The 11850-nt window shown below is 59.6% G+C and overlaps 1 protein-coding gene across 6 annotated transcripts in view; it reads right to left on the bottom strand.

The window, feature by feature from the left end:
• The window catches only part of LLGL1 (LLGL scribble cell polarity complex component 1), a 20872-nt gene extending 9022 nt beyond the window's left edge, over positions 1 to 11850 (bottom strand). For 5 of the 6 annotated variants that reach the window (XM_009189821.4, XM_003912422.5, XM_009189823.4 and 2 more), the window contains exons 1-11: positions 11707 to 11850; positions 7459 to 7556; positions 4925 to 5006; positions 4699 to 4829; positions 3540 to 3698; positions 3301 to 3463; positions 3072 to 3207; positions 2777 to 2831; positions 2489 to 2643; positions 2170 to 2393; positions 1943 to 2010 (exon numbers count right to left, since the gene is read on the bottom strand). In XM_009189821.4, coding sequence (XP_009188085.2) covers positions 1943 to 2010; positions 2170 to 2393; positions 2489 to 2643; positions 2777 to 2831; positions 3072 to 3207; positions 3301 to 3463; positions 3540 to 3698; positions 4699 to 4829; positions 4925 to 5006; positions 7459 to 7556; positions 11707 to 11787 — 1352 coding nt within the window. In that variant the 5' untranslated portion in view covers positions 11788 to 11850. Of the gene's footprint in view, positions 1 to 1942; positions 2011 to 2169; positions 2394 to 2488; positions 2644 to 2776; positions 2832 to 3071; positions 3208 to 3300; positions 3464 to 3539; positions 3699 to 4698; positions 4830 to 4924; positions 5007 to 7458; positions 7557 to 8989; positions 9846 to 11706 lie in introns of those variants that run through there. The other variant, XM_021928807.2, reaches the window with a different exon arrangement.

The raw sequence follows: 11850 nt of genomic DNA, 5'->3' as shown, positions 1-11850 counted from the left end.
ATCAGTAATACTTGAATTCAATTTACATGTGCTGGTGTGTGGCAGGGGGCAGTGCAGAAGGTGTGGAAAGCATGGGGGAAATTGTCATGTGTGGGGCGGTGTGAGGTGTGTGTGTGCTGGCTGAAGGTGGAGTGTGAGGTGTGTGACTGTGGCGTGGTTGTGGTGTGCTGACTGTAGAAGGGTGCGGTGCAGAGTGTGATGGGTGGGTGTGAGGTGTGTGTGACTGTGGTGACGGGTGTGAGATGTGTGTGCCTGATGTAGGTGGGAGTGTGTGTAGCCTGGCTGTGGTGAGTGTGAGGGAGTGTGTGTGACTAGAGGTGGAGGTGTGAGGTGTGTGGCTAGCAGGAGTGGGTGTGAAAGGTATGACGAGGTGGGTGCTATTGAATATATATATGTGACTTCTATGCAAATGCATGAGAAGGTAGCCTTCTCATAGCTACAATAGGGTGGGTGGGTGAAAAGGTGTGTGTGTAGGCGTGAGAGGGTGCTTAGGCAGGTGTGAAAGGTATATGACTGTGAGGTGGGTGAAAAATTGTGTCTGAGGCCCAGGCGTGAGAGGGTGTGTGAGCTGGAAGGGTGTAGGGGAGGTGAAACTGTGGGAAGACTGTGTGAGGAGTGTGCTGACTGTAGAGGCCCGGGGTGTGTGAGGTGTGAGGCAGGTGTGAGGGGTGTGTGAGCTGTGAGGGTGTGAGGGGCCTTGGCTGTGAAGGCGGGTGTGAGGTGTGTGACTGGGGTGGGTGAGGAGGTGTGAGCTGGGGTGGGTGTGAGAGGGTGTGTGATGACTGGGAATTGGGTGTGGGGAGGTGTGACTTGGTGGGGTGTGAGAGTGTGACTAGGGTGGAGTGTGAGAGGAGTGTGTGACTACAATAGGGGTGGGGTGTGAGTGTGTGACTGGGGTAGGTGTGAGAGGTGTGTGACTGTGAGGTGGAGTGGTGCGGGTGGAAGTGAGAGGTGTGTGGTGACTGTGGGGTGGTGAGGGTGTGGTGGGTGTGAGAGGTGTGTGACTGAGTGGGGCTGGGAGTGTGTGACTGGGAGTAGGTATGAGAAGGTGGCTACTAGGGGAATTGGGTGTGGGAGGTGTGTGACTGTGGGGCGTGAGGTGCTGTAACCGGGAATTAGAGGCATTAGAGGTGTGTGTGACTGTGGTGGGTGTAGGGAGTGTGTGTGTGTGGCGTGGTTGTGAGAGGTTGGCTGGGGTGGTGGGTGTGGGGGTGTGCTTGATGGGTGTGAGGTGTGTGACTGTGGTGCGGGTGTGAGATGTGTGTGATAATGGGGCCCGGGCATGAGTGTGGCTGTGGGGTGGTGTGGTGTGACTGGGGTGGGGTGAGAGGAGGTTGTGCTGACTGTGGGGTGGTGCTAGAGAGGTGAAGCTGAGGTGGGTGTGAGGTGTATGTGACTGTGGGGTGGTTGGGAGTGTGTGACTGTGGGGGGTGGTTGTGAGGGTGTGTGACTGTGGGGTGGTTAAAGACTCACGCCTCAACCCAGCTACAAACACAACAAGCTCTTCAGCAGGGAAGGGCACACTGGAGTCAGAGGCCTGAGGGTCCCAGCACAGGCGGGAGTGGGGGCAGGGCAGGAAGTTAAGGCCTGAGTCACCGGGCACGTCAGCGCCCGCCAGGCCCAGGCTGGGCTCTCTGGCACCTTCCCTGGGCAGTTCAGCATGGGCCAGCCCAGATTTTCCAGTCCCAGGGCAGGCAGGCTGGGCGGGTGGAGCCCTGGGGTTTGGTAGAGCTCAGTTCCAGGCCAAAAGGCAGATCAGGGCAGCACCTTGAACCAAGGTCCAGAGAGGTTTCATTCCAATCCACCTTGGGCGAGGAGGAACTACCTGGTCCCACCAGGGGCCAGGCCTGAGTCTCCTGGCACCTCTGCACCCACCAGGCCCAGGATGGGTTCTCCCCCAACAGCAAGGAGCCCACTCACCCACATAAGCACGCACACCTACCCGGTCAGCAGCAACCCTCGCTGCGATGGCTCCTGGGCCAGGTTTCGGCCCCCAGTGATGGGCCAGCTCTGGGAGGGGGTGGCAGAGATGTGTGCACAAGGTTAGGACAAACATCTTCTCCCTTTCACCCCGAGCATGGCACATTCTGACCTCCAGGCTTAGAAGTGAAACACTCTCCCCCTCCTCAAGACCCCACCCTGTAAGACCCCCCCGATCCCCGCACACACCAAGGCACTGGAGACAGGCTGGGGGCTCTGCTGCTCGCCAGCGCTCACAATGCGGGCCCACAGCTTGGCGGGCACATTGGCCACGTGGGCCGAGCAAGTGATTGCAGATGAGTGCAGCGGGGCCAGGTATGGGGCAGGCACAGCTGGCCAGCCAGGAGTCTGCAGGTCCAGCACCACCAGCTCCTCTTCCAGCAGCACAGCCAGGGCCTGGGGGTCATCAAATTCTGTTGGATGGAGCAGGTATGGGGTGAGCACAGTCATAGGTGGCAGAGGGCGCCAGGTGGGGCTGGGAAAGGGTAGGGTACGGCAGGGCACACACCATCCCCAGGCCGCGTGCTGTGCACTGTGAAGAAGTCGATGATGCGGGAGGTGAAGTCCAGCGTCACCAATGTCTCGGCTCGAAGCACACTTACACAGTGGCGGTCACCATAGCTGGCACGGGGCATGCCACCGCTGAAGATGATAAAGTGGCCCCTGTGTGCAGAGAGTTGTGTGAGCCATGAACCACTTGGGTCCTGAGCACATACTGCACAACCCAGGAAGAGCCCACCCTTCCAGCCCCCTAGCCAGACCCGGCTCACGTCAGACACCCGCTCCCCTGACCTACCCAGACTCACAGGTCCGCCACAGAATCTTGTTAATGGCCTTGCAGGGAAAGGGGCCTGAGGGGTGGGACAGCGTCAGACCAGACTCGCTGGTGGTTCTTAGCAATTCTGCCATTCCTGCTCTGCCCTCCACTGCTCTCTACCTTGCAGCTGCCTCCTGCCTCCCCAGGAAGTCGGCGGGAGGCACACTGCCACCAGACCACCCCCTCGGGGGAGTCACTCCTCAGCCAGTTTGGCTTGGCTCAGTGGTGCCCCCTCCCATCACCACCCTCTGGCTAAGGCCTCCCCGGCACTCACCGTAAGGTGTGGTGGCTACCGTGGGCTGCAGCGTTGGGGAGCTGCCGGCATCCACAGACCAGACAGCGTAGCTGCCATCACTGTGTGAGCTGACCACAGTGCTGCTATCACGCCCCCAGCATAGGCTCTCCAGCTGCTGTGGGCAGGCAGGGGCAGGCAGGCAGGCATGAGCCATGGTGGGCACGCACTAGGGGCCCAGGCTGAGGGGACACAGGACTCACCCACATACCTGGTTCCCCAGGAAGACGTGGTCCACACACTGCGAGGCCTGGTTCCAGATGACCAGCAGGCCCCGGCTGTAGCCAATGAGAATCTTCGTGGGGTCCTGCAGGTGTCCCTGGAGTGACTCCACGGGGCCCAGCGCCTTCCCACAGCGGTAGTCATCTGGCACGCTGTGGAGGAAGGCAGGTGAGCCAGTAGAACCTCCTGGGCACACAGTGTGTGCTGGGAAGCCCACCGGCCTCTCACCTGCGCAGAACCTCGCCTGGGGCAAGCGTCTGCCCCTCGAGCAGGGTCAGGGTGGTAACATCCAGGAAGAAGACACTGCTGCCCTCAGTGCCCAGGGCTGCTATGTCGCCGGCAGCCACCAGCAGGACCACTGTGACTCGGATAAGGCTGAGCGGAGCGCTGCAGGGAACAAGGGAAAGGGAGTGAGGGTGCAAGCCCATCCACCTGGTGAGGGGGGGTGTGAGGAGCTGGGCCACTGCTGATAACTCATCACTGGCCCCACAGCGCTCACTAGGGCCTACTTACAGAGCCACCCCAGGAAGACATGCGTCATAATCAGCCCGCTCAATTATTCATAAGGATGTCAGCAGGGAGACATAAAAATAGGTTCCCCAGGTCTTGCAGACTGGGCTCCCAGCTCCTCCCACCCACCAGGAGAGGACAGCAGGAACCACGGCATTGCCCAAGCCAGGACCAAGGCTCTCCCTGCTGAGCCCCTCCTAGGAATCCCGCTGCCAGCCCTCAGACATCTCCTGACTTCACAGGAGGGCCCCAGATACCCTCATCTGCAGAAGCTGGGAGGCATCAGGAATCCATCCCTGGGTTAGGACTCCCCTTTTCCAGCTATTTCAGGCAGGGCTGGGGGGAGAGACTCCCCATACTCTCACCCAGCTGGCACATGCTGCCAGCACCTTACCAAGCACAGCCCGTGGGACCCTCCTTGCCCTCAACCCTGCCCTTTCAGCTGTGCACAGAAAGGCCTGTCTCCCACCCACAACTGAAGGGGCCAGGGAACCCTCGCTATTACTAACTGGCTTAGGCCCTGCCCCAAACCCCTAGACACCCCCATCATTGCAGTAAGTGTAGTGCCAGGCCTCAGGTCCTAGGAGTTTGGCATATAATGCATGTACCTCCTGCTGCTCACAATGCTAATTACCTGCTCATGTTGGACTCAACCCAAACCTCCCATTTAACCTGAAAAGTTCACAGAGTATAACTCAGTAAAGCAGGGTCCAAGAGTCGCAGCCTGGGACCTAGGCCCAGCTCAAGGCATCCTGCTCTGAACCACAGCCCCCACTGGCAGCTGCCTGTCTCCATGCTGCCTTTGCACAGCAGGTTCCCACAGACTCCCCCAGATCCTCCCTGCCCAGTGGCTGGCCCCAGCCAAGTTCTCTAGTACCTGGCACCATCAAAGCCGGGCCGGCTGGGCAGCTGGAAGCTGAGTGCCTCTTCCAGGTGGGCACAGCCATTATGGTGGACAATCTCCCAGAGATGCAGGCTGCTGTCATCAAGCAGGGTCAGGAGGCGGCCCTGGTGTGTGAGCAGAGATGAAAACTAGGCTGGCCTCGGGGGGTGAGTAGATATGGGGGCCACAGGGAGCTGGCCAGTGGGAAGCAGAGGCTCACCTGGCCGGGCAAGAAGTGCATCTGTGTGACGGTGGCTGCATCCCGGTGCAGGCCTGTGAACTCCACGCCAGGTGCACCATAGCTGAGGATGGCAGGTCAAGGTGGAAACAGGCATGGACCAGCAAACCACGGCGAGTGAGATACCCAAGGCTCCTCCTTCACCCGGAGTATTCCAGTGGACCCCAGCATGGGCCTGCCCATCCAGGAGGCCTCCCTGAAGAACGGAGGCCCCCTCCCTAAAGCTCCCACCCTGCACCCCTACAGTATCCCCAAGATCAGCGTGCAGGCTCCACTCACTCCTGCAAGTCGGGTGCTGCTATAGGACCTTCAGTTCCTGTAAACTGGGCCAGTGACGCCCACCTTACAGGGCTGTTGCAGATCCAGTGAGAATAAACACACCCAGCAGGCTCGGCCTCAGCCTGGTGAGAGGCTGGGGCTCTGCTCCACTTCAGCCCCACGTTTCTATGGGCTCTGGGAGCTGTGCCTTGCCAGATGGGATCAGGCAGGCCAGAGGTGCAAGGCCCAGACAAGAAAGCCAGGGAGCAAGAGAGTCCAGACTGCCTTTTCCCATAGCTTCAGGCCAAACTTCAGCCATGGGTAAGAAAACCCACCTCCGCTGGGCGCAGTGGCTCACTCCTGTAATCCCAGCACTCTGGGAGGCCGAGGCGGGTGGATCACAAGGTCAGGAGTTGAGGACCAGCCTGGCCAAGATGGTGAAACCTCATCTCTATTAAAAATGCAAAAATTAGCCGGGCATGCTGGCAGGCGCCTGTAACCCCAGCTATTTGGGAGGCTGCGGCAGAGAATTGCTTGACTCCAGGAGGCAAAGGCTGCAGTGAGCCGAAATTGTGCCACTGCACTCCAGCCTGGGCGACAAAGAGTGAGACTCTGTCTCAAAAACACAACAACAAAAAAGAAAACCCACCTCCCTCCAAGGCAGGCAGCCAACAACTGCCACCTTGAGGGAGGAGAGACCCCAGTCTGCCCATTTAACAGATGAGCACACAGAGACACGGAGGGCGTGGGTGACCTGCTTGAAGTGCCCAGTGTCAGTGCCTCAGTCCCAGCAACTCCAGGGCTGATGGTGGACAGCAGGGCCTGAAAGGGCCCCAGGACAGAGGGTGCAGGGAGGAGTCAGCAACGTTGCCCTGGTGACAACACAGGAGCCGTTGCCTGGAGCTTGAGCTGGGATTCCCTACAGGAGCCTGGCGAGAAACTCTGAAGAAGGGACAAAAGAGGGGACAGGAGCAGCTGGGCGGGAACCAGGGTCGTCAAGGAGATGGGGCCGGTCTGGCAGGGGGAGGGGCAGCTTCTAGTGACCAGGGCTGGCCCTCTCCAGCCTCAGTTTCCCAACCCGAGGGGCTCCAGGCAGTGGTGGTCAGGGGAAGAAGGGAAGAGGACCCCGGGCTCCGGCCTCCTTTCTGAGGCTCAGTCTCCTCATCTGCACTTCAGGTTCTTTTTGAGCCTGAGGACAAGAGCACAGGAGACCCCAACACAGGAGGGACACCTGAAGCCTGCAGGGATACATGTGCGGATGGCAGCGCAGCACCCACAGGAGTGGGAGCAACAGGCCAGGCAGTGGGGCATGTCGGGCCCAGAGTACTGCCCTACTCACCCACAGGTGCTGCTGGGGCCATGGGAGAGAAGGGGACATCTCAGCCCATCCGCACTCCCCAGAGTAGGCAAAGAGCTCACAAACCACAGGCTCAGATTCCCACCCCTGGGGTGAGAAGACCCCCATCCCACACCCTCCCCTTTCCCGGCATTGACACATTTTCTGGGAACTGATGTCGGAAACCAGGATACTGAAACTCAGAGGGCCACACAGGAGGGGTAGGGGTCAGCACCCCTCACCAAGTCGCCATCAGCCAGACCCTGGCACCTCGGCTTCCCCAAGAGCAGTTGGGGTGGGATTCTCCAGGGCCGGCACAGAGACACTGAGCTGCCGGCCTGCCCCCCACCCCCACCCCGGGCCTGCAGGGAAAATGCCCGCTTTGTGTGGCTCACACAGCCCATTGTGCAGCAGCCAGGATCCAGGTGGGGGCCGTGCTGCACTCACCATGCCGAGCCTGGCACTGCCCCCAGCCCCCTTGGCTGAACACATGTGTCTTCACATTCACACGTGTGTGCATTGGCTCACCAGGGCCCCAGCCCACCTGCCATCCTCCACGGGTATCACAGCCCAGCCCCCCTGCCTGGCCTCCCCAGAGTTGCTGGGACGATGGCAGGGTCGCCTAGGTAACTGGCTGGCTGACACGTAGCAAGGGACAGCTGTGCTACTGCAAACTGACCACCCGTCTCTCAGCAAAAGGACCCCATCATCTCTGCACAGTCGTCTCAGGTACAGAAGCCACACCAACCTCCACCAAGATCCCAGCACTTACTGTAGCGCCCACAGAAGACCCCACTATTGCCCAGCAGAGCACCTCTGTTCTACTCTCGAGCTGGACGCTGCCAAGACCGGGACCCCAGAACACAGGAACTACAGGCAGGTGGTCCTGAACAGACCTGAACACCTAGCCTGCAAAGGATACATCTTGACAGCCCCAGACCTGGTGCCAATGGCCATGATGCGAAGTTCAGGGTCGAAGGCCAGGGCGCTGGGCTGATTGGGAAAGCCATGCTCCACCGTCTGTGAGGAGGGGAACGCTGCTGGGGGTAAGCACTCCCAGGCACCTCTGCCGTGGCCCACCCTGAGGCCCACCCCAAGGCAGCCTCCAGGGTCTGCAGCTGACACACTGCGGGTAGGAGGCAGGTCTACTTGCTCTGTGCCTCAGCACCCTCAACTGTGAAATGGGTTATCATGCCTCCAGTTGGTGGGGAGGTGGCTAAACCCCTGGGCTCCATCATGACTCTACCGCGCGCATGGCCCACAGAGGCCCGCCCCTCGCCACGCCCCCATGCCCCTCAATGCACACGGGCTCATGTGGACCCCACTGCATGGAGGCTCCAGCAACAAACAGGTGAAGCAAGGCTCACAGAGATGCAGGCACTGACGAGGCCCCACTTGCTCCGTGAAGGGCTCCGCACCCCATTCTTAGAGGCACAGACTAAAGCTTGAGGAGTCCCACATGATGTCCATGACACTCCCCAAACACAGGCCTGAGTGGAGGTCAGAGGTCAAGGGACAACACCCAGGATCAGCTAGGCAGAGGCTTTTGACTCCTCCCAGACAGAGGGAGATGGAGGCCCAGAGAGGGGCAGTTTTCTGCCTGGACCCTGAAGGCATCTTCCCGCCTCCCCACCTGCCAACAGCTAGGCAGCATGACTCCCACGCCCATCAGCGGCAGAGGTGGTGTTAAGAGGGTTTGTGTGCCCAGAGTGTCAATGGAACAGCTTCCCACCTGCTCCCCTGCCCCTTTCACAGTGCAGGCCCTTCTGTACCGGTTTCCTGTCTTTGGCCTGGCTGTGCCCTCCCTGGGAAGCCTGCACAGCTGAGCTCCAGCCCCATCCTGAACACCAGTACAGGACACCCATGTGGGCCAATGGTAACTCCTTTTATTTTGTTGTTGTTATTTATTTATTTTTTACTTTGACCACTGGTAATTCCTGACCCACTGCCTCAGGAAGATGCACATTTGTAAGAAACCCCAATTCCCAGCCTGCAACCCCAACCTCCCTCCCTGCCTGTCTCCGCCCATCCAGGTGGGGACTGAGCCCTCTGGGCAGCTGGTTCGGTCATGGCCTAGCTGTCTGGCCTTGGGCAAGTCACAGTACTCTCCAAGCCTCAGTCTTTCATAAGGGCCCTGGGGACAGTAAGGCCAACTAAGGACAGAGTTGGCCATTTGGCTGGGGCTTCTCTCTCCCACCAATAATGCCACACCCTTGCTGCACCTGACCTTGTCTAGCCAGTCCCTTGCTACAACCAGGATCCACAGACGGGACATCGCATCACAAATCCCCGCAGCCTTCCCTCTTTACAGAAGAGGAAAGGAGGTTGCATGCACTGTCCACCATCTGCTTCCCTCATACCCCACGCCCAGCCCATTTCTGAGCCCCATCAACTCAGTTTCAAAACACACAGAAGTCACCCCCCTCCCTGCTCCAGGCCCCACTGTCACTCACCTGGATTGGTGCTCACTACAGTCTGTTCCCACACAGAAGCCAGAGGGATCCTATGAAAGCCACAGCCAGATCCTCGTCCCTCCCCTGCTCAGGATCCTCCTGGGGTTCCCAGCTAAGGGAGGCTTGTGCCTCAGGGCCTTTGTACCTACTGCCCCTCTGCCTGGCATGCACTTCCTCCAGCACTTCCTGTCGCTCAGGGAAGCCTCCCTAAGCCACCCTGGCTGCAGCAGCCGCCCTGGCCACACCTCCCTCCCCCTCGCCCTGCTTTATTTGATCCACAGCACTGGCTAACATCCCAACTACCGTCTATTCTATTTTTTTGTTTTGGCTTTTCACTGTCTCCTGCATTAGCATATCAGCCGCCTGAGTTAAGACATATTTGTCCTTTTTGATAACTACTGTTGTCCCCAGAACCTTGGAGACCTCACACACAGTGGGGCTCAGTATTAACAGAGAAGGCACACTCCACAGGCGACATGTGGGCTGGACTGGGATTTGAACCCAAGACTCGGAGTCCAAAGTCCCTGCTCACTCCTGACCTGTCTCCCACCCCCCAAACTCAGGAATCAGGGGCCTATTCCCTAGCGATCCCCTATGACCCACTTAGGTGACTAAGTTCCTTCCCCAAGACCACCCTACTTTCCACCACTGCTGCCCACACTTCATCCTCAGTGGAGGGCCCTTACTTCCCACCACCCCAAGGCTAGACAGAGTGGGCTGAGCTTCATTCCCACCTGTCTCCAGTCCCCACTGCACATCCCAATTTACTGGCTGAAGAAATGACATTTAGGCCAGGCATGGTAGCTCATGCCTGTAATCCTAGCACTTTGGGAAGCCAACATGGATGGATAGATAGCTTGAGCCCAGGAGTTCGAGACCAGCCTCGGCAACATGGTAAAACCGCACCTCTACAAAAAATACAAAAACTAGCCGGGCATGGTGACATGAGCCTGTAGTCCCAGCTACTCAGGAGGCTGAGGTGGGAGGATCACCTGAGCCAGGGAGGTTGAGGCTGCAGTGGGCTGTGACTGTGCCACTGCACTTCAGCCTGGGTGAGAGTGAGACCCCGTTTCAAAAAAAAAGTGACATTTAGCCCTGAGCCTATTGCTGCCTTTCCCTGAAGGGCCATTCTCCTCTCACCTAATTCTCATAGCCTCCCCAGCACAGAAAACAGGCACCATCTGGGCACCACGGAGCACCAGCTTCCCCTCTGGGCCCCCTCTCAGGTTCCTGGCAGGTTCCCAGCCACCCTGTGAAGGTCCTGGCAGCTCTCACCGGCAACCACTGCAGACCTAGGCAGGGAAACCCTGAGACGTCCCAGTGCCTCTGCTACTCCAGGTCCAACCGTCCCAGAGCCTCCTCCAAGACAAGGGTCTCCTCAAGGCAGCCCAGGGCACCTGGCACAACACTGGCCCAGGACCACAGCAGCCCCTTGGAAAAATCCCTGCCCCTCAAGGCTAAAATCCAACCCCACTGACACAGGAACTCGAGAAAGATATTGGTGCAGCTCACTCTGACTCTGGGCAAGCCGTCACCTCTCTCAGAACCTCAATTTTCTCACCTGTATTTTGAAGATAACTCTAATTTCGAAGAGCACTGAGAGGCTCTGCGATCCGTGGGCTCTGGGGTAAGAATGAGGACAAAACCAACGCCCCCAGAGGAGTGAGCCAGGAGCAGGCTGAGGCACTGCTCTAACATCAGTGCATAGGGAGGCGGGGGCTGAGGCGGCCCCTTTCCCTGGCCCCTAGTGTCCCACTTGGGGAAAGGAAGGAAAAGCCTCCACTTCACTCCACCTTGGTGCGGGGCAGCAGGACAGCTGGCCCATGTGGCAGAGGGAGCCAGGGCCCACAGTAAGGAGAAAAGTAGCCTCATTTCACAGTTAGGGAAACTGAGGCCCCACGATGTGAAGGGCAGTGTAGTACACAGCCAGGCATGTCCCCTAGACTCGGGGCCCCGGGCAGGGCAGGGGAGAGCAGGGCAAGGCAGAGCGTGGAGCAGTGGGGGAAGGAAGGAGAGGCTCCTTGAAGGGATTTCCCAGCCGCACCCCCCACAGCTGCCTTGTCCCCACTAACTCTCTCGCCCTCCTGCGTGCCAAAGCACAAAACAAACCGGGGCCCACGGCTGTCCCAAGGGCCGAGCAGGGACGCAAAGGAGCCCCAAAGAAAAAGGATAAAGAGACAGAGAGTGAGCGACAGAGAAGAGGTCGAGAGACTCCACAGAGAGAGAGAAAGAGACACGCAGGGAGAGACAAGCAAAGACTCAGAGACGCACAGGCAGAAAGAGAAATGAGAGGCAAAGATAGGAAGGGGCAGAGGCAGAGACACCCCCACCACACACACAGTCACAACTGGGGCGAGGGAGCCGGTCAGCGACGGAGAAAGTGGGGCTGAGACCCAAAGACAGGCAAAGAGTCTCAGAAACAGAGAGACCCAGACACACAGAGACTGGCAGACCCAGGGCCAGAGCGGCCCGCAGAGACTCGGGAGCAGACAGGGAAAGTCGGCCGGAGACCCAGACCCACCCAGAGTCCGAGCCAGAGCTGGGCCCGAGAAGGGGGTGCGCGGCCCGGCCCAGCCCCCGCCCCGTGCCGCGCTGCATGCCAGCCCCCGCCCCCCGGGCCCGACGTGGCTCCGACCCCGGGTCCCCAGCCCGGGCCCCCGGCCCGCCCCCTCCCACCCGAGCCCGCGCCCGCGCCCGCGCCCGCGCCGCAGCCGCACCTTGTTGAAGGCGAAAAGCTCCTGCTTGAGCTTCTCGCGCTGCGGGTCGGCGCCCTGCCGCCGGAACTGAAACTTCATCATTTGTGCCTGGCTGCTGGCGCCGCGCCTGCCGCCGCTGCCGCCTGCAGGATGCAAGCGCCGCGC

The sequence above is a fragment of the Papio anubis genome, chromosome 17 (genome assembly GCF_008728515.1).
Source record: "Papio anubis isolate 15944 chromosome 17, Panubis1.0, whole genome shotgun sequence".
NCBI lineage: Eukaryota > Metazoa > Chordata > Mammalia > Primates > Cercopithecidae > Papio > Papio anubis.
This window is presented reverse-complemented; position numbering and strand designations above follow the sequence as displayed.